This window comes from Danio rerio, chromosome 14 (genome assembly GCF_052040795.2).
Source record: "Danio rerio strain M-AB ecotype USA chromosome 14, GRCz13ab, whole genome shotgun sequence".
In the NCBI taxonomy this organism is placed as follows: domain Eukaryota; kingdom Metazoa; phylum Chordata; class Actinopteri; order Cypriniformes; family Danionidae; genus Danio; species Danio rerio.
In genome coordinates this window covers 52,838,285-52,857,500 of record NC_141034.1, presented here as the reverse complement: position 1 = coordinate 52,857,500, position 19,216 = coordinate 52,838,285, and the positions used below count along the sequence as shown (strand labels likewise).

The 19,216-nt window shown below is 38.6% G+C and overlaps 1 protein-coding gene and 1 long non-coding RNA gene across 5 annotated transcripts in view; one reads left to right on the top strand and one right to left on the bottom strand.

Moving 5' to 3' along the window:
• Positions 1 to 19,216, bottom strand: part of LOC147840923 (uncharacterized) — an 834,865-nt gene that overhangs the window by 315,630 nt on the left and 500,019 nt on the right. The window lies entirely within an intron of this gene.
• LOC101884594 (A disintegrin and metalloproteinase with thrombospondin motifs 2) overlaps positions 1 to 19,216 on the top strand; it is a 487,080-nt gene that overhangs the window by 386,927 nt on the left and 80,937 nt on the right. For all 4 annotated transcript variants that reach the window (XM_087281943.1, XM_087281942.1, XM_087281941.1 and 1 more), the window contains one exon: positions 17,949 to 18,032. In XM_087281943.1, the coding sequence (XP_087138069.1) occupies positions 17,949 to 18,032 (84 nt within the window). The remainder of the gene's footprint in view (positions 1 to 17,948; positions 18,033 to 19,216) is intronic.

Genomic DNA, 19,216 nt, shown 5'->3' with positions numbered 1-19,216 from the left:
GAACAAACAATGAACAATACATTTACTGCTGTATTTGTTCATGTTAGTTAACGTTAGTTAATGAAAATACAGTTGTTCAGTGTTAGTTCATGTTAACTCATGGTGCATTAACTAATGTTAACAAGCACAGACTTGAATGTTAATAATGCATTAGTAAATGTTCAATTATGATTAATAAATGCTGTACATGTGTTGTTCATGATTAGTTCATGTTAGTAAATGCATTAACTAATGAACCTTATTGTAAAGTGTTACCAGAATTTGTACGAATTAGCCACTAAACTGACAAAACGTAAAATACTTACGTTTTCTTGTGAGATCAGGCTGAAATAAACGACCGAATCAAATAATACCTGCCATTAGTGTAAGTGCATTTACCATCGGGAGGCGCTATAATCACTCTCGTAGGACAATTTTTTGCTTTCACCATCCAAAATAAATAAAGTTATCCAACATGTGCGCCGGCGAGGCAGTGGCGCAGTAGGTAGTGCTGTTGCCTCACAGCAAGAAGGTCGCTGGGTCGCTGGTTCGAACCTCGGCTCAGTTGGAGTTTCTGTGTGGAGTTTGCATGTTCTCCCTGCCTTCGCGTGGGTTTCCTCCGGGTGCTCTGGTTTCCCCAACAGTCAAAAGACATGCGGTACAGATGAATTGGGTAGGCTAAATTGTCCGTAGTGTATGAGTGTGTGTTTAAATGAGTGTGTGGATGTTTCCCAGAGATGGGTTGCGGCTGGAAGGGCATCCGCTGCGTAAAAACTTGCTGGATAAGTTGGCGGTTTATTCTGCTGTGGCGACCCCGGATTAATAAAGAGACTAAGCTGACAAGAAAATAAATGAATGAATGAAACATGTGCGCCCGAGAGCTCCGCCCCTTCCGTTATGTGAGCAAACCTGCGCTTATTGAGTGCGTAAAGTGTCCATCATTACACACTTCACTTTACCGGCTAAATGAGTGCATCATCCGGGTAATTAAAGTGCACTCATTATTTTTAGAGTTTTCAGTGTGAACACACTACTTACACTATTTATACTACAAAATGGCGTAGAATAGTGCATAAGTATGCGATTTGGGACGCAGGTTTTGGTTCCGTGTGAATAAGCCCTAGCACTTGTTTGTTCATTATTTTTCCCTACATGGGACTCTGCATTAGCACATAAAAGAGGCCTGTAGCCAGGGGTGTTCAGGTTGTTCGGAAGACCCACCCCTCACTGACAAAGGTCCAGAATTTGTCCCATACATGAGCTCATTTGTCCTATTTTGACTGCTATGCCATCAGAAATAGTAAAAATAACCCATCGAAAAAGGCTTTAAGACCAAGTGGAATCCTCTGTTGGCTGCCGCTTAGGTGTGACTTTAGCTAATCAGTTTTGGCCAATGCTAACAAATATTAAAATTTTATAATCTGATGTAAAAGTCGTCATTTGCTACGATGGTTTTTAAACAGAGAAAATGTTTTACATGTAACTTTCAACATAGGCTCATTCTGAAAACGCAGTCCTATAAACCGTGTGACGCCTTTCCGCGCTTACCGGCTGACTGCTTACCTTCGTGTGGACTGCTTTCCCGCTGTGACCAGTTCGTCCAGTTAGCTCATCATGTACAGCAGGAGACTTGAGACACATAGAGGAGTTGACCACAACGGGGTTCAAGTCTGGGGAAGAACGATTCCAGAAATCTGGTAAGACAAAAACAGAATCCAAAAAAATAAAATAAACAAGCAAATGATGTTAAGTGAAGAGAATATGGTAAAATCCGAAAACGTGGTAAAAATCAGACGAGGGGTTTTCATTTTCTAGATTGCTTGGTGGTTCGGTCGATTGGTCGGTCGCTCAGTCAGTCAAATAGTCAGGCAACAGCGGCCTCTGGTGGGATTAAGCGAGAACAGCAGTCGCAAACGGCACTAGCGATAGAAATTTGAGATATGAAAAACCGCACACAGCGCACTCTCATGGATTCGAGAAAACAAAAACTGCAAAAATACGTAACTCCTACGACGTATCTCACGGTCTCCAGAAACATATATACGACTTCGTTTTCAGAATGAGCCTGGGTTAGTAACCTTTATTCTAAATTTTGGACCTTTGCTTAAAAAATGACCAATAAAAAAATGTGAAGCACCAAAAGTGGATCGTATTGAATTTGATTTCAATACTATTTTGGTTATTGTTGTTATCCATGAATTTTCAAATGGGCATTTTTTACAAGAGCGGCTAGAAAAATTGTAAAGCTCTATATTATTATTATTATTATTCATTCATTCATTCATTTTTTTTCGGCTTAGAACTTTTATTAATCTGGCGTCTCCACAGCGGAATGAACTGCCAACTTATCCAGCATATGTTTTAGGCAGCGGATGCCCTTCCAGCTGCAACCCATCTTTGGAAAACATCCACACACACTAATTCACACTCAAACACTACGGACAATTTAGCCTACCCAATTTACCTGTACCGCATGTCTTTGGACCGTGGGGGAAACCGGAGGACTTGGAGGAAACCAACATGAATGCAGGGAGAACATGCAAACTCCACACAGAAACAACAACTAGCCCAGCCGAGGCTCGAACCAGCAACCTTCTTGCTGTGAGGCGACAGCACTACCTACTGCGCCAATATGTCGCCTACTATTGTTATTATTATTTTTATGCTTTAATTATTTTTTATTCAAATAGCCAAATTCTGACTGAGGACAGTTGAATGTGCTGGACAGTTTGTTATTTGCTTAAGAAATGACAATAGACTTCAGTTCTTAATTTAAAACTTTAACGGATTACACTTTTTTCTAATGATATATGCTGTATTAAATATGTATTTGAAACGTATTTCTTCACAGCTTTTACTATAAATCTTTAGGAAATATTTTTGGTACATAAAAAAGACAACCCAGGCTCATTCTGGAAAACGTAGTCCCACTTACGTCTCTGGAGACCACAAATACTTCCTAGTAGGGACATATTTTTGCAGTTTTTGTTTTTGCGAGAGGCGAGAGGCCGCTGTGTGTTCTTTTTATTTGTCAATTTTCTCACGCGAATGCCATTCGCACCTGCTGTTCTAGTGTAAACCCACCCGAGGCCGCTGTTGACTGACTGACTGAATGACTGACCGACCAACCAATTGACTGACCTACCCTCCTTCCCTAAACCCAACCAGTTTTATCGATTGACCCGCCCACCCACTTACTTCCCTAAAACCAACCAACAATTTACAAAAGCCATCCAGAAAGGCATTGTCGCATTTTTTTTTTACCACATTCTCACCCTGTAACTTGTTTGTTTTATTTTTTGGATTCTGTTTTTTGTCTTACCTGATGTCTGGAACTGTTCGTCACCAGACTCGAACCACGTTGTCGTGGTCATCTCCTCTCTGCGTCTCAAGTTCGCCGATGTACATGACGAGCTAACTGAACAAACTGGTTAGAGCAGGACAGCCATCCACATGGAGGTAAGCGGTCAGCTGGTAAGCGCGAAAAGGAAGGGCGTCATACCTCCCGTTGCGTTCGTTTAAAAAATATGCAAAGCAGCCATGAGTACTTCCGGCTACATAATTCACAGTCTCCAGAAAGATACATGGGACAACGTTTACAGAATGAGCCTGTGTTGCAACAAGAGTTATGATGACCATCTGACAAGCTAATTTAGCTAAAAATTGTACCTAAAATGTTACTAAAATGGGCAAATAAAAAAAAGGCAAGAAAAAAAAAACACCTCTTTACCACACTGGCTACGGGCCTGTAAAAGAGGTGTACCTAATAAAGTGGCCAGACTGCTATATTCCAAATCTGAGCAAAGCTTTACCTCAGCTTTGAGTGACAAGTGGAAAGTTTCCCTGGCAGCATTAACATCAGAAATATTTGGCGTACTTGAGATCCAAGAAACAGTTATGTTTAATATTTTACCCATTTATTCAGAAAGATCCCTCTATGTCTGTGATTAAAGCAACTCTCTGGCACTGAAGTCTCTCCAGTCGAAGTTCTTTTAACAGTCTGGCAAGCCTCAATGATAAGCAACGCTGATAGGACAAAAGCAAGCCTCTTTTAAACGGTTCCTTTTCATGCTCATTCACACTGATTTAATCCATTTGATTTGGGAATGTTGTCATTTCATGCGCACATTTAGGATCATTATACTAATTATTTATCCCCCCTGACTCTATTGGTGACCACACATGCACATATAGATTTACTTTATCTTCCCATCGGCGCCCTTTGCTATTTTCTTCACCCTCTTCTTTTTCCTCCAAAGCAGTGAAGCCAAACGCTAGCCCCTGCTGCATTATTAATGGGATATTAATGATTTTCTGACTCGCCGACCTCTAGGTCTCCATTAGTTACCTGTAGGCTGATGAAACCCAGAGCTCCTGAACAAGGCCAGTAATCGGGCCAGCGCTAATGAGACCCACACTATCACAGGCATTAACATAGAGAGGGAGGGTGAGGATATATGCTTTATATCCTGGAGGAGGTTCAAGAACAACCCTATTGGTGTTGGTGAAGATCTACAATTAAGAATAGAATATGCACCTCTATGTTGAGATAAGCTTTCCAATGATGTGTGTTTTGCAAGATGAGATGAGATGAGATGAGATACTTTTTATAAAAGGCTTTTTTGGTAATGACAGCTTTAAGATGCTTCTCATATGGAGAATAAAGTCACCTGCATTGCTCAGGTCTGAGTTTTTCACAGACTTCAACAGTGTGTTAAAATCTTGATTCTGTGGGTCTCATCTATTAAATCTGATCTTTATCTTGTATTTCCTATTGGATTCAAGTCAAGTGATAGGTTGACCATTCTACAGCTTGATTTTCTTTCTCTGAAAGCATTTGAGAGTGTCCTTGGCTCTGTTTTAGATCATTGTCTTGCTGAAATGTCCACCCTGGTTTACTCTTGATGCTCCCGCTTATGTAGATGTTGGACTGAAGCAGCTGATATTTATTTATCATGAAGAAGGGCAGGGTGTTGCTGAAGAACTACTGAAAGATTTCAGCTGCTGTCTGAGCTTTCACTGCCTTTCCACACCTCCCTTTCTTCATGTGTTCAATACTTTTTTCCTGTGTCATTTCATTTTATTACACATAACTTCATTTGTAAACTAATCAAGGTTGTTTTCTTTGCATACAAGGATTTATTTGGTTGTTACTGACATCTAGTGAAATTTTCAACTCAACAGCACCTATGCTAAAATATGTTTTCTGTGAAAAACTGTGATGTGATGAATACTTATTTCCCCACTTTATAAACATGAATTAATTAATTACTTATGTACCAACAATTACTAATAATCATGATTGTTGTGAGATTATATATTATTTTGCAATCTCAAGACAATCATGATTGATGACTCTAATAATCATGATTGTCTTGAGATTGTCTTGAGATTGCAAAATAATATATAATCTTACAACAATCATGATTATTAGAGTATATATATATATATATATATATATATATATATATATATATATATATATATATATATATATATATATATATATATATATACCAAATATTTAACAGAAATGCATTAAATAACTGATTTTAATCTTTATTTTTATTCAATATTTATTATGTATTATGTATACATTTTAATGTGTTATTTTAATATGTTATATGTATTAATATATTTGATGCATTTAATAAATGTTATTATAATGCATTTTAAGTCATTTATCTTCAAAATCAATGTTTTAAAATGAAAAGTATCTAGGAAAAGAAAAGAAAAGAATTTTAAAAACTGACAGAATTTATGATGGCATATACTAAAGTTAAATATACTAAAGCTACTTAAATACTCCAGAAAATACAGTATTTGATTTGTTTAAAGACCTACAACATTGGAAGATTATTCTATTATTCTAGACATAACATTTATATATATATTTATATATATATTCATACCCCAGGCAAATTCTGACTTAAAGTTCTTGATCAAATGTAGATAAAAGGTGATTTTTTTTTCATATGATGCCTCTTGTACATCATCTTATTATCTTTTGGGAGAAACCTGTGTCTTTCCTCTTTAAAAAAGAATAACACTTGCTAGTTAAATAAAAGTAACTTCAAGTCAGAATTTGCCAGGGGTATTAATATGTGTCTACGTATACAGTCACCGGCCACTTTATTAGGTACACATGCCCAACTGCTCTAAAATGCAAATTTCTAATCACATGGCAGCAACACAATGCATTTTAGGCATGTAGACATGGTCAAGACGACCTGCTGAAGTTCAAACCGAGCATCAGAATGGGGAAGAAAGGGGATTTGAATGACTTTGAACATGGCATGGTGGTTGGTGCCAGACAGGCTGGTCTGAGTAGTTCAGAAACGGCTGATCTACAGGGATTTTCATGCACAACCATCTCTAGGCTTTACAGAGAATGGTCTGAAAAAGAGAAAATATTGAGTGAGCGGCAGTTGTGTGGGCGCAAATGCCTTGTTGATGCCAGAGGTCAGATGAGAATGGCCAGACTGGTTCTAGCTAATAGAAAGGCAACAGTAACTCAAATAACAACTTGTTACAACCAAGGTCTGCAGAAGAGCATCTCTGAATGCACAACACATCCAACATTGAGGCAGATGCGCTACAGCAGCAGAAGACCACACCAGGTGCCACTCCTGAACAAGAAACTGAGGCTACAATTCACACAAGCTCACAAAAATTGGACAATATAGTACCTTTGGGATGTGGTGGAATGGGAGATTCGCATCATGGATGTGCAGCTGACAAATCTGCAGCAACTGTGTGATGCTATCATGTCAATATGGACCAAAATCTCTAAGGAATATTTCCAGTACCTTGTAAAATCTATGCCACGAAGGAGTAAGGCAGTTCCCAAGGCAAAAAGGGTGCGACACGGTACTAGTAAGGTGTACCTAATAAAGTGGCCGGTAAGTATATATTCTGTATATGTTCTGCTTTAAACTGGATTTTAAGAAAGCTAAATATAATTCACTGATGTTAAAAAAACAACAACTATTGTCACACTGTCATACTATAGACTCACAGTAAAATGCATTCACACCAGAACAGCAGAATCTCTGTCCTGCTACTCTCACATACTATAGCCCAATCCATACCATCATATCCTCCATTCCCAATGTATACTCCAGTAATGTGAGAGAAATAAACTTCCACTGCCAGCCAGCCACGGCTTGTTATCTTTAAAGTGATCTCTGGAAATAAGGCTGTAGTCATATCCCATCATGCACTGCTTCTTCTAATGCAGAGTCCTGAGGTGTTGCACAGTGTGTGTTCGGTTGAAAGTCGTGCCTCAGTTTAACGATCATTAACGTTGGGAACACTGGAGTCATGGTCACCTGGAAGTCATCTGTGCCTTCACCAGTCATCTGTATTAACACGGTTTCTACGGCAACCGAGCCACGGAGCTGCACGCTTCAGACTCGCTGAAGAAGTCTTGGCGAACGCTTTGGAAAAGGCCTATAGTTTGAAAGATAAGCTTTTGGCAGCTGCAGACACATACACTGATTCTGAACTGAAGGGGAGAGATGATGAATTCGAAAAAGTTGTAAAAACAAAAGTCTGCGGGAACATAACGAAACATTGACAAACAGACAGCGCGAGCAAAACACATTCTAACAGTCAAGAGGAATGACAGCAAACGCAGAGGAAAAGCCAGGAATACAGAATGAGAAAGAGTGTGTGCGTGTGTGTGAGAGAGAGAGAGAGAGAGAGCTCCACCCCATTCTGAAGTTTGCCGGTTTCTTAGCAACAACTGAGTACATACTGTGCCCTCCACCAGTGGAGTTGCGAGGGGGGTTGAGGGTTGGGTTGGGTGGTCGGGGGCTTAAGCCCCTAATGTATTGTCAAAAGCCCCTGATCTTTTGGAATATGTTATACTTAAATAAAAATAGGTTGTATACCATATATTTTGTTATTAAAGTCCTTAAAGTTAGCACATACATCACACGCTCCACAGTTTTTCTTGATCGCTTTGATGCAGCCATCAGCTGCAACTCCACATTTTCAGAACAGTTAACACACAGGTCTAAACAGCGGCACTCATGCTCAAAATGACACGTTTTGCTTGCAAACCACACATACCGTGTCAACCCTGCTGAAAAATGCAGCTTAAACCAGCCTTGGCTGGTTTTAGCTGATTGACCAGCCTGGTTTTAGAGGGGTTTCGGCCTCTTTTTTTTGCATTTGCAAGACCTGTGTTTTGGGATAGTGATCATGAAAATGAAGTGAAACCTAGTTCCTTTAACCAGTTCAAAGCAAACAAGAAAAACTGTAATGCAGCATTTGTATCGGGTAATTAAATAGTCAGCTATTCTGCAGTACCTGTTTCTACCGGCAGGTGGGAGTGGCGCTGTTGTCACATGATGTTAAAAAATCCCGTCATCATCATTCATTCATTATTTTGAGGAGCTGATGCTGATGAGGTAATACAGTTTTTTACGATTGTTTACACTCTAAAATAAAAATCCCCACACAATTTGCAAAATTCTTCTCCAAGGAGCAAAACACTGCCACAGATTTGCACAACATTACACACAATGTCTGCCTCACTCTTTTTGCAAAACATTACACACTGTGATTTGTAAAACTCTACACACATTTCGACACCTTAGACACAGATAAGGATTGTGAGGTTACTTCCTTGTCATTACAAAGCCCTGGATTGCCAGTGACCACGCTAACGAACAAATTTGATAAACACATCCACAAGGTGTAGAAGCACACATGTGCTAATTTGAAAACGCAGCACTCAGGTGTGCTATAAAAGGCAGCAGATGAGTTCACCTGTATTCATTAAAAATGGAAGGAGCTAGAAGAAGAGTGAGAATAAGAGGGGGAGCTCAAAGAGGAGAAGGTAGAGGAAGAGGCCTAGGTAGAGGAAGAGGTAGAGAAGGACTTGAAGAGTTGATAGAACCTGAACAAAGTAGACGAGGACCAAATTTGACTCAAGAAATCCGTGCAACACTTATTGACTATGTTATCAACCATGGTGTGACACTGATGGAAGCTGGACAAAGAGTTCAACCAAATCTCAGCAGAAATACTGCATTTCTTGAATTGAAATAGATACTTGAAATATTCCGTCTGCAGCTTCAGTGTTGTGCATTGCCTGATAAGTTCATAGTGGGCCTATTTGTGTACATTCTCCCCATATCTCAAACTAATCATGAAGAATGTTGTGGGTTTGTCTCTATTTTGTTTTGTCATCGAAATGATCCCTTACATAACAATGTCTGCCCAAAAATTTAGCACATGCTATTTCCTAAAATTAGTTTTGTTTTGTTTTTTACAAATGTGTTTTTTATTCATCACAGCAGTGTGAAACTGTCTTCAATAGTGTCTGATCATTGAGACTTGTGTTGGTTAAATGAAAACTAATAGCATTTTCACAAATATGTGTATATGTTTTGACTGAATTGTGTATGTTTGACTGTATGGTGTCATTTTGCAAACAGTCTAGGAATTCTGCAAATTGAGTGTGGTGTTTGAATAATTGTGATTATATTTTAAAAAAAAAGATCCCGGTTTTCAAAATTGTGTGTAAACAATTGGAAAAAAAAACTGTAATACAACTGTTTCGCGAACCTGAATAATTCTAACTACTGATGAAGCTTAATATTTGTTTTCACAGTATAAAATTTGTGTAGTTTTGGTGAAATGAAATAACCAATCGATCAAATGTGCATCATATCAATGTAAATACATGCAAATTAGTCAGAAAAACATAAAATGTTCTAGCTTTCTACATATAGATATCTAGACATATTTATCTAGATATGATATAGCCAGGCACATCTGTTTCTGTAATAGTTAAATCACAGTGAGTTCATGCATGTAGCTTATTATTTTATAGCTTCTATTCTAACATGCTACATCAGTTAGCACAGAATTATAAATCGACTTTATTCTTATGAAAATAGCTAAGATGGTTGGAAGAACACAACCATTTATTGTGGCAGTCATGTAAAAGATCAGTTAAAGCCTTTTTATGTTTATTCAGATCATATTTTCATTCTACTACAGCAGGGGTTTTCAAAGTGTGAGGCGCGCCTCCCCTGGGGGGCGCCAGAGCATGTCAGGGGAGGCGCGGGAAAAAATATAATATAATAAAAATATAATTATTAAGTTTAATTATTATATGTATTTTTTATTAAATTTAAACGTTTATTATATGCCTGCTAATACAATAGGTCGGTTTCTGAGGCCCACCCCAATTCAAAGCTGTAATGAAGTTCACGGCCCTTTGGCCGCCGGGAAGGAGACAGAGAACCGAAGCAGTTTTAAAGTGATTTATTAATGACAGTGACGGCAGCTCCGTCTAAACCAAAACAAACGGACGGCAGATCCTCACGGAGACTGCCGTCAAACTGAAAGCAAAAGTAAAATATGTCCGGGTCCGGTCCTCTTTCGGCTTCCTCTGCCCTTGTTCCTCCTTTTATGATCCAGAGCTCCTTCCGTGGGATCTGAGGCAGGTGCGCACCGCAGGTGTATCCACTTACGCGGTGGCCTCACTCCGTTCCCACGGCGCTCGGCCACGCCCCCTCGCCACAAAAGCCTTCAAGTTCAGGGCTTAAACCCAAAAGACGACGATATGATGGTCAGTATTTGAGTTTAGGATTTACGTGGACAGGACCAGCTGATGAACCACGACCTTTATGTGTGGTTTGTCAAAATATTTTGGCTAATGACAGCATGAGACCCACTAAACTTCCACTGTTTTGACTGGGATGGACAGTTCTTGGAACTGTTCTATTCATATTGAACCATCATCCTAGTTTTAAAAATGTTATATTAAAATACTTGTTATTACTCTGTAAATAATTGCACTTTCATGCAAATGATGATAAAAGTGAGTTAACAGTCTGGCATCTGTCTGTGTCTTTATATGAACTGTATATATATATATATATATATATATATATATATATATATATATATATATATATGTGTGTGTGTGTGTGTGTGTGTGCGTGCGTGTGTGTGTGCGTGCGTGCGTGTTTGGGAGGAGGGTGGCCGCCAATGGATAAGTTGTGTCAAAAGGGAGGCCCACTGTCTTAGACTTTGAAAAACCCTGTACTACAGCAATAGCTGGATTCCTTCATCCATATTATGGATTTCCTAGAATGTTCTTCTACTTTTGTGAGGCATATGTGGAATTTCTGCTCAAGTATGATGTAAGGCATTACATGCATTTAAAGTGCTACAATGCCCACATTAACCAATTTTAAGAAAAACAAAAACAAATAAAAATCTCCCTCTAAAGACATTTGAAGTAAACTTACTTCTAGCATATAGATCTCTATTTTTAATAAAATTGTTATAAAATCAAAAACAGTAGCCTAATGAATATCAATATTTTGCGAGCAATTGAATTTAGAAATTCCAGTATCTTGACAAAACTACACTTTAGTTAATCACACTGTCCAAATGAACATGTTTGTAGCTTTGTATCACATTGGATGACAACTCACACTATCAAATAAATCATATTTGCAGATTTAAAGACATGCAGAAAATTACATTTTCAAAAAACAAACAAACGGAAAATCAGATTAATTGAAAAACAGATTATCGGGGGGTGGGGGGCTAAGCCCCTTATCCCTTTCGACCCTAGCAACGCCCCTGCCCTCCACTAATATATTTTGGCACCTTTGAAAAATATGAGCAAAGAAGGCTGAGAAAAAAGTCTTTAAAAGAAAACTAGGTTTGTTTACAACTCCCCTAAATTTAAACTGTTTAGTCGATATATGTTTCAGGCAGGAGCACTTTTAGCTTAGCATTGTCATGATTACCAGCGATCACCTTTCATAAGATCGCTGGATTTCACAAACAATAACTCATGGACTACAATTCCGCCATTTCTGGACTACATATTCATACAGCACTCCGGTCACACTCACACATGCTTCCTCATCTAGACTGATTACTCGCACCACCTGAGGATTGTCAGAGGCTGATTGCACACACTATTTAAGCCACACACTCACCCATTCAGTTTGCCGAGTCTTGTTTACTGATAGTGACATTACAACGCGTTTTGCTTTGTCTGCCGTTGCCGTGTTTTTGATCCTTAGCCTAGCTTATCCTTTTTTCCTTGTTTGCCGCCTGCCTTCTGACCTCCTTGCCTGTTATTCGACTACGATTCTGGATTTTCTTCATATATCTGTTTGCACCGGAATTGACCTTTGCTTGCCTGACGATTCTAATAAACCTGCACGTGAATCTGAACTTCAGTTGTTTGTGTCACTCCCCGTGGTTACAAGCATAGATCATTGAATCGGATTAGACCATTAGCATAAGTTACACCTTGTCCTAAGATTGGGCGAAGCAGTAGGTAGTGCTGTCGCCTCACAGCAAGAAGGTCGCTGGTCCGAGCCTCGGCTCAGCTGGCGATACTGTGTGGAGTTTGCATGTTCTCCCTGCATTTGCGTGGGTTTCTTCCGGGTGCTCCGGTTTCCCCCGCTGTCCAAAGACATGCGGTACAGGTGAATTGGGTAGGCTAAATTGTCTGTAGTGTATGAGTGTGTGTGTGTGTGTGTGTGTGTGTGTGTGTGTGTGTGTGTGTGTGTGTGTGTGTGTGTGTGTGTGTGTGTGTGTGTGGATGTTTCCCAGAGATTGGTTACGGCTGGAAGGGCATCCGTTGCTCAAAAACTTGCTGGATAAGTTGGCGGTTCATTCCGCTGTGGCGACCCCGGATTAATAAAGGGACTAAGCCGACAAGAAAATGAATGAATGAATGAATGAATGAATGAATGTCCTAAGATTGACATAATTAAAAGTTGCTATTTCATGATATGACGAGGTATTGACTGAGGTGGGCCGGTTTAAGGCTTGAAACTCCAGGGCTGCAGCTCCAGTACTGGGTTGCAGCTGGAAGGGCATCCGCTGCATAAAACATATGCTAAATAAGTTGGCAGTTCATTCCACTGTTGCGACTCCTGATGAATAAATAGACTAAGACGAAAATGAATGAATGAATAAACAAACTGTGTTCAGTCAGACATAGCACAGTGTTCATTCAGTAAAGTCAGTAATACATTTTAAGGCATTTTTCTCACATCCTCCTGTGCTCATATTCACCAAGGGTGCCAATATCAGTGCATAGAAGTGCAGGTGAGTCTGCTGAGCGACACTTTCCGAAAGCAAGTTGTATAATGCTTTTCCGTCTTTTTCCATCTTCCCTGCCGCCCCCTTTTAAGCCCCTTTTCTTCATGTCTGTCTTGGTCTCTGGTTCCCGCTTCCCCTCCCGCAGTCTGTCCATCAGAAATCTCATTATTGTTGGCTGTGTATACATCTCAGTGTCTCATTAGCAGGCTTCCAGAACGGCAGAGGACACCATGTCTGAACTTCTGTACCAATTTGTCTGCCTCTGTCTCCCGCTCTGTCTGGGAACCGCGTTTCCCACAGTGCATTAGGCCCATCCTTCAGCAAACTGAATAAGTAAAGATGGCTGAGGCGCGGGGTGAGAAGTCAAACTGCAGAATCATGGGAAATGAAAAAGCCTCTCTTGAGCGTTATTGCAGGATTGTTCGTGTGTTGCTTTGTGTGTTTGTCGCTGTGATGAAGACTGTATGTTGGATAACGTGATTGCTCACCCAAAATGAAAAATTCGTCGTCATTTACTTTAGGGAAATTCCAGCGTTATGGATGTGATGCTTGCAGTAAAATCTCAAAGCATAAATGCACATAGAAAGTCAGAGATGGGAAGTAACGGAAATGTTTACTGTACTTAAGTTGATTTTTCATGCATCCAACACAATCTCATGGCAATTCGTAACTTTTTGATTTAGTGACTAATTCGTATGAATTTGTACAATCTAATTTGTACAATTTAGTACGATTTGCTCATCCCCCAATGACGTTTAGGGGTTTAGGGGTGGGGTTAGGTGCCACACCTCCTTTTTAAAATCGTACAATTTTGTACGACTGAACTTTAGCTACTTAACTGGCAAAACGTAAAATACTTACATTTCCTCGTGAGATCAGGCTTGTATTTTACACAATTATTTTTCTGACAACTTTTTACTTTTACTCCTTACATTTTTAAATCAGACTCGTTACTTTCGTTTTTATGTGTTATATGGCGCAACCTACTGTATATTATTTCTTGTCATTGCGCAATTTGAATGCCTTTTAGTCATCTATTTGTCATTGTGCACCTGCATGCTGCAATATCCGGCTTTTTTAACCTCTGATCCCACACCATAGGCTTGTTTATTTAAGCTTACCATCGGAATGGCTAACATGGATGAGACAGTGGGATTCTGTGATGTAAATATGACTAATAATTTCTTAAAGGGGTGGTCCAGAATTTAATTTTAAGGCTTGGTTGTGTTTATAAGATGCAAAGCAATGCATGCTCATGTTTCACTTGAAGGAAATCAGGCTATTTTTTCATATATCTCACTTTGATTTTACACAGCTACTCAACTAACCTGAAAACGACTGATATATTTCCTAGTTCCTCTGAAAGGCCCGCCCTTAAGTGGCTCTGATTGGTCATCGTCATAATGTGCTGCGATTCGCGGATCGGCTCCACGTTACGCCTGTACAAGCACACGCTTTTCTGCTGTGTAGAACAGTCAGTCAACCTCCTGCCTGCTCTCTATAATAAAATCTGACAAGTGTCTGTAACGAGTGTAAATGGGGTGCGGCTCCTTTAAGAGACATCGCTATTGCGTGTGTCTATGTGTGTGTGTGTGTTTGTGTGTGTGTGAATGTGTTAACTTTCTGTAACAAGCGCACGTGCACGGGAGTTTTTTTTTTCTTTTTCTTTTTCTCTGATGCTCGGATTAAGTTATTTTCTGTAATATATCGTGACAGAAGAATAAAGCACAAGATGTGCACTGAAAAAAATGCTTTTCTTGCTTAGATTTTTTTGTCTTGTTTCTAGTCTAAATATCTAAAATTTCTTATATCAAGAAGCATTTTCTAAACAAGCAAAACATATGGTCTTGTTTTGAGAAATAATATGCCAATATTAAGTGAGTTTTTCCTTAAAACAAGCAAAATAATCTGCCAATGGGGTAAGCAAAATAGTCTTGCTTTTTCTTTTGATGTAAGATTATTTTGCTTACCCCATTGGCAGATTATTTTGCTTGTTTTAAGGAAAAACTCACTTAATATTGGCATATTATTTCTCAAAACAAAACAATATGTTTTGCTTGTCTAGAAAATTCTTCTTGATTTAGGGATTTTTAGATATTTGGACTAGAAACAAGACAAAAAATCTAAGTAAGAAAAGCATTTTTTGCAGTGTGGGATGTGACCTGTGTGAGCCTTGATTTATTATTCTGCTGCTACCACGAGTTAGGCGAGCTATCCTGTATTTTATTTAACTCAACGCGTTACACGGCGTCTTTCACATATATCCAAAATATGCAGGTGTAAAAAACTGCTTCGGTGACTGAAGCTCTGCACAAGACTTTTGGCCAGCGGAGAAATTAAAATGGTCGTGCCCAACTGAGTCTGGTTCTCTCAAGGTTTTTTCTCTTCACTCTCATCAGGTGAGGTTTTTTTCCCTCTCCGCTGTCGCCATTGGCTCGCATGGTTCAGGATTGGTAGAGCTACGCATCAATGAATTTGCTCTTCAGTGTTTGAACTCTCAGTAATGATTAAATCACACTGAACTGAACTGAGCTAAACTGAACTTAAACACTAAAAACTGAACTACACTGTTCCAGTTACTATGACCATTTATGTGAAGCTGCTTTGACACAATCTACATTGTAAAAGCGCTATACAAATACAGCTGAATTGAATTGAATTAAGTAACATGAATCGTTCACATATCTATTGTGACTTCATTATCTGAGATGTGAAACGCATAGAAAAGCTGCCTTTAGAGAATCAATGCAGTCGCACACACACATAGACTCGAATGCGCTGGTGGAGGGTGTGTGTGTTTACAGCTGTTTGACTGATAAATATGAATTTGTAGCTAAATCGTTTGCGGTGCAAAGCAGCATTTTGCATTGTTTACATTGTTACTACAGCATACCGTTAACGCTAGACACTAAACATGTCATGATCAATTTTAACAAATAAAAACCCTTACAGGTCGTAGTTCACAGCTTCTGCTTTGAGGAGATTGTAACCGAATCCAGCACTGAACTCGGAGAGATTCTGGAGCTGTTTTGTCAATTCATGCTTGCTATGTATTTTATAATTCTCTGGAATATAATTAACTGCATTTCGTTGCATTGTACTTGTACATGTGTAATGACAATAAAGTTGACTCTAATCTAATATTGAACTGTAAGCACCTCTGTGTTTGTGTCGTGTCCTTTAGAAGCCCAAATACAGAAACAGACGAAGTTCTGTGGAAACAGCTGTGTTTGGACACATTTTTAGCTTCATCTCTGCTATAACGGTACAGCGCCTCTGGCCACAGCCCTTAGCTGCGCAGTGTGGGTGCGCAGTAAACAAACCTTTGAGATCTCACATGGGCCAGAAGTATTTTTTGTGGTCCCCAAAATTCGTTCATTGTAGGCTTTGCTAAGCTAACTCTGTAAAAACTAAGGTCTCTCTTTGCATTGAACTTAGAACTTTTTACATTCAGAGATGTTGTTTATGTTCACACAGCTACATTACCCATCAACTAAAGTTTAAAATATGATATCATAGTGGACCGACCACCCGTTTAAAGTTAAATGCCAGTAAAACTGGAGCCCTTCTGGTTGGCTTCAAATCTGTTTTATCCAAAACTCAATCTTTAACCCTGTTTGTTAATATCTCCCCTGTCAATTTCTCTACCCACGTGAAAAGCCATGGGGTTTTACTGGATGGCATGCTCTCGTTTGGTTCTCATATTAGTAATATCTCACGTTCTGACTTTGCATCATTTGTGTAACATTGCAAGACTTCGCTCTTCAGTTAGCTGGCCGGCAGCTAGCTCTCTGCATCTCTCACATGGTCGCCCACTGAAATTAAGCATGGCTGCGAAGCGGTCAGTACCTGGATGGGAGACCACATGGGAAAGCTAGGTTGCTGCCGGAAGTGGTGTTAGTGAGGCCAGCAGGGGGCGCCCAACCTGCGGTCTGTATGTATGCCCCAGTATAGTGACGGGGACTCTATACTGCTCAGTGAGTGCCGTCTTTTGAAGAGACGGTAAACCGAGGTCCAGACTCTCTGTGGTCGTAAAAAATCCCAGGATGTCCTTCAAAAAAAGAGTAGGGGTTTAACCCCTGCATCCAGGCCAAATCTGCCCTCTGGCCTCTGTCCATCATGGCCTCCTAACCCTCCCCATATCATAATTGGCTTCATCACTCTGTCTCTTCTCCACCAATCAGCTGGTGTGTGGTGTGCAGTCTGGCACAAAATGGCTGCCGTCACATCATCCAGGGGGATGCCGCACACTGGTGGTGGATGAGGAGATTCCCCCCTAATGTGTGTAAAGCGCTTTAAGTGCCCAGAAAAGCGCTATATAAATGTAAGAAATTACTATTATTATTATTATTATTATTATTATTATTATTATTCACTATCTCAAGAAAGTACTGAAGTGCTTGTTCATGCTTTGGTTACATCACAGATTGATTGCTGTAATGCTCTCATGTCTGGCATCCCTGATAAACAACTTCATCTTTAATTCAGAATTCAGTGGCTAGGATAGTTACCTGCTCGCATACTTCTGATCACATAACTCCAATTCTCTTTCACCCGCAGTTGCTCCCTGTTTACTATCATATACGTCATCTCATGTTTTCTAATATGCTTTCCTGACCCTACTTTAAAACAAGTCTAAAAAGCATAATGAAACACTGAATCTGTAGCAGATACTATGAAGTTTTGACATCGCTTAGTCATAATTCACACAGTGCTTTAGTTTGACGTCTGAGAATGCAAGCATACTGTCATTTACTTTAATGGAGTGTATTGTACAGTACAGTCAGACTCTTATAATATCAGCGTGTCTTCATATTAAACTCTTAATGTCGATTCTAATCCTGCTTGTCTTTTTCTTTTTTCCACAGGTGAACGAGATCTATCATGACAATTCTCTCGGTGCACGGATAAACGTGGTGCTAGTGCGGATTGTTTTAATCGATGCCAAAAAAGTAAGTGTGTGAAACATTCTATAGTGCCATCATGCACAGCGTATGTCAGATATTATGAGTTAGCATTAGCACTGTTTTCCTTACTTGATTTATGTGTGTGCGCGTGTTTTCATTGACATCATGAATCTGTACACTAAAAAAGTCTTTACCACTCACATACACACCCATTCCTGTTAGTCCGTGGTCACACACACAGCTGTGGTTCATCCCTATCGATGACGAGGATTATATATATATATCAGTTTGTTTCCTCTCTCGTCGTCTGTTGTTCTGTCACAAACCGACGTCTAGTGCAAAGGAAGAAGACAAGGTGAGGATCCAAATGCAGCATTAATTATTTATTTATTAAACAATCCAAAACAAAACTAGAACTAGCGGCTATCAAGGGAGTAACAAAGATAAAAAAGACAACGATAGGGGAAACAAACTGATATATATAGTCCTAGTCATCAATGGGGATGAAGCACAGCTGTATGTGTGTGATCATGGACTAACAGGAACCGGTGTGTGTATATGAGTGGTGCATGACAGTATATGTAGTCCATGTGATGGTGGATTTGCAGTTCATTAGCGATTCACAGTCATTGGATCAATGATAATCATGACAACAAGAGATGATAAAATAGTTCAAATCAATAAATAACAGCATAATGGAAAATAACATAACTTATTAATAAAAAAGGTTAATGCAAAGAACAAACAAAAGAATAAATTAAAATAATAATAATGATAAATAAACCAGTAAAAATCAATAAATAAGTGAATAATAATAAATAATTAAATAACATAACTTAATAATAATAACAATAGTAAATCTAAAAAATAAAAGAATAAATAAATAACAAATAATAATAATAATAATAATAATAATAATAAATTAAATTAAATTGTAAAAATCAGTAAATAATAGAATAATGATAAGTAAAAAACGTAACTTAATAATAATAATAATAATAATAATAGTGAATCTAAAAAACAAAAGAATAAATAAATAACAAATAATAATAATAATAATAATATTAAATTAAATTGTAAAAATCAGTAAATAATTAAATAATAATAAATAAATAACTAACTTATAAACAAATTATTAACTTAATAATAATAATAATAATAATAATAATAAATTTAGAAAACAAAAGAATAAACAAATAACGAAAAATATTAATATTAAATAAAATAGT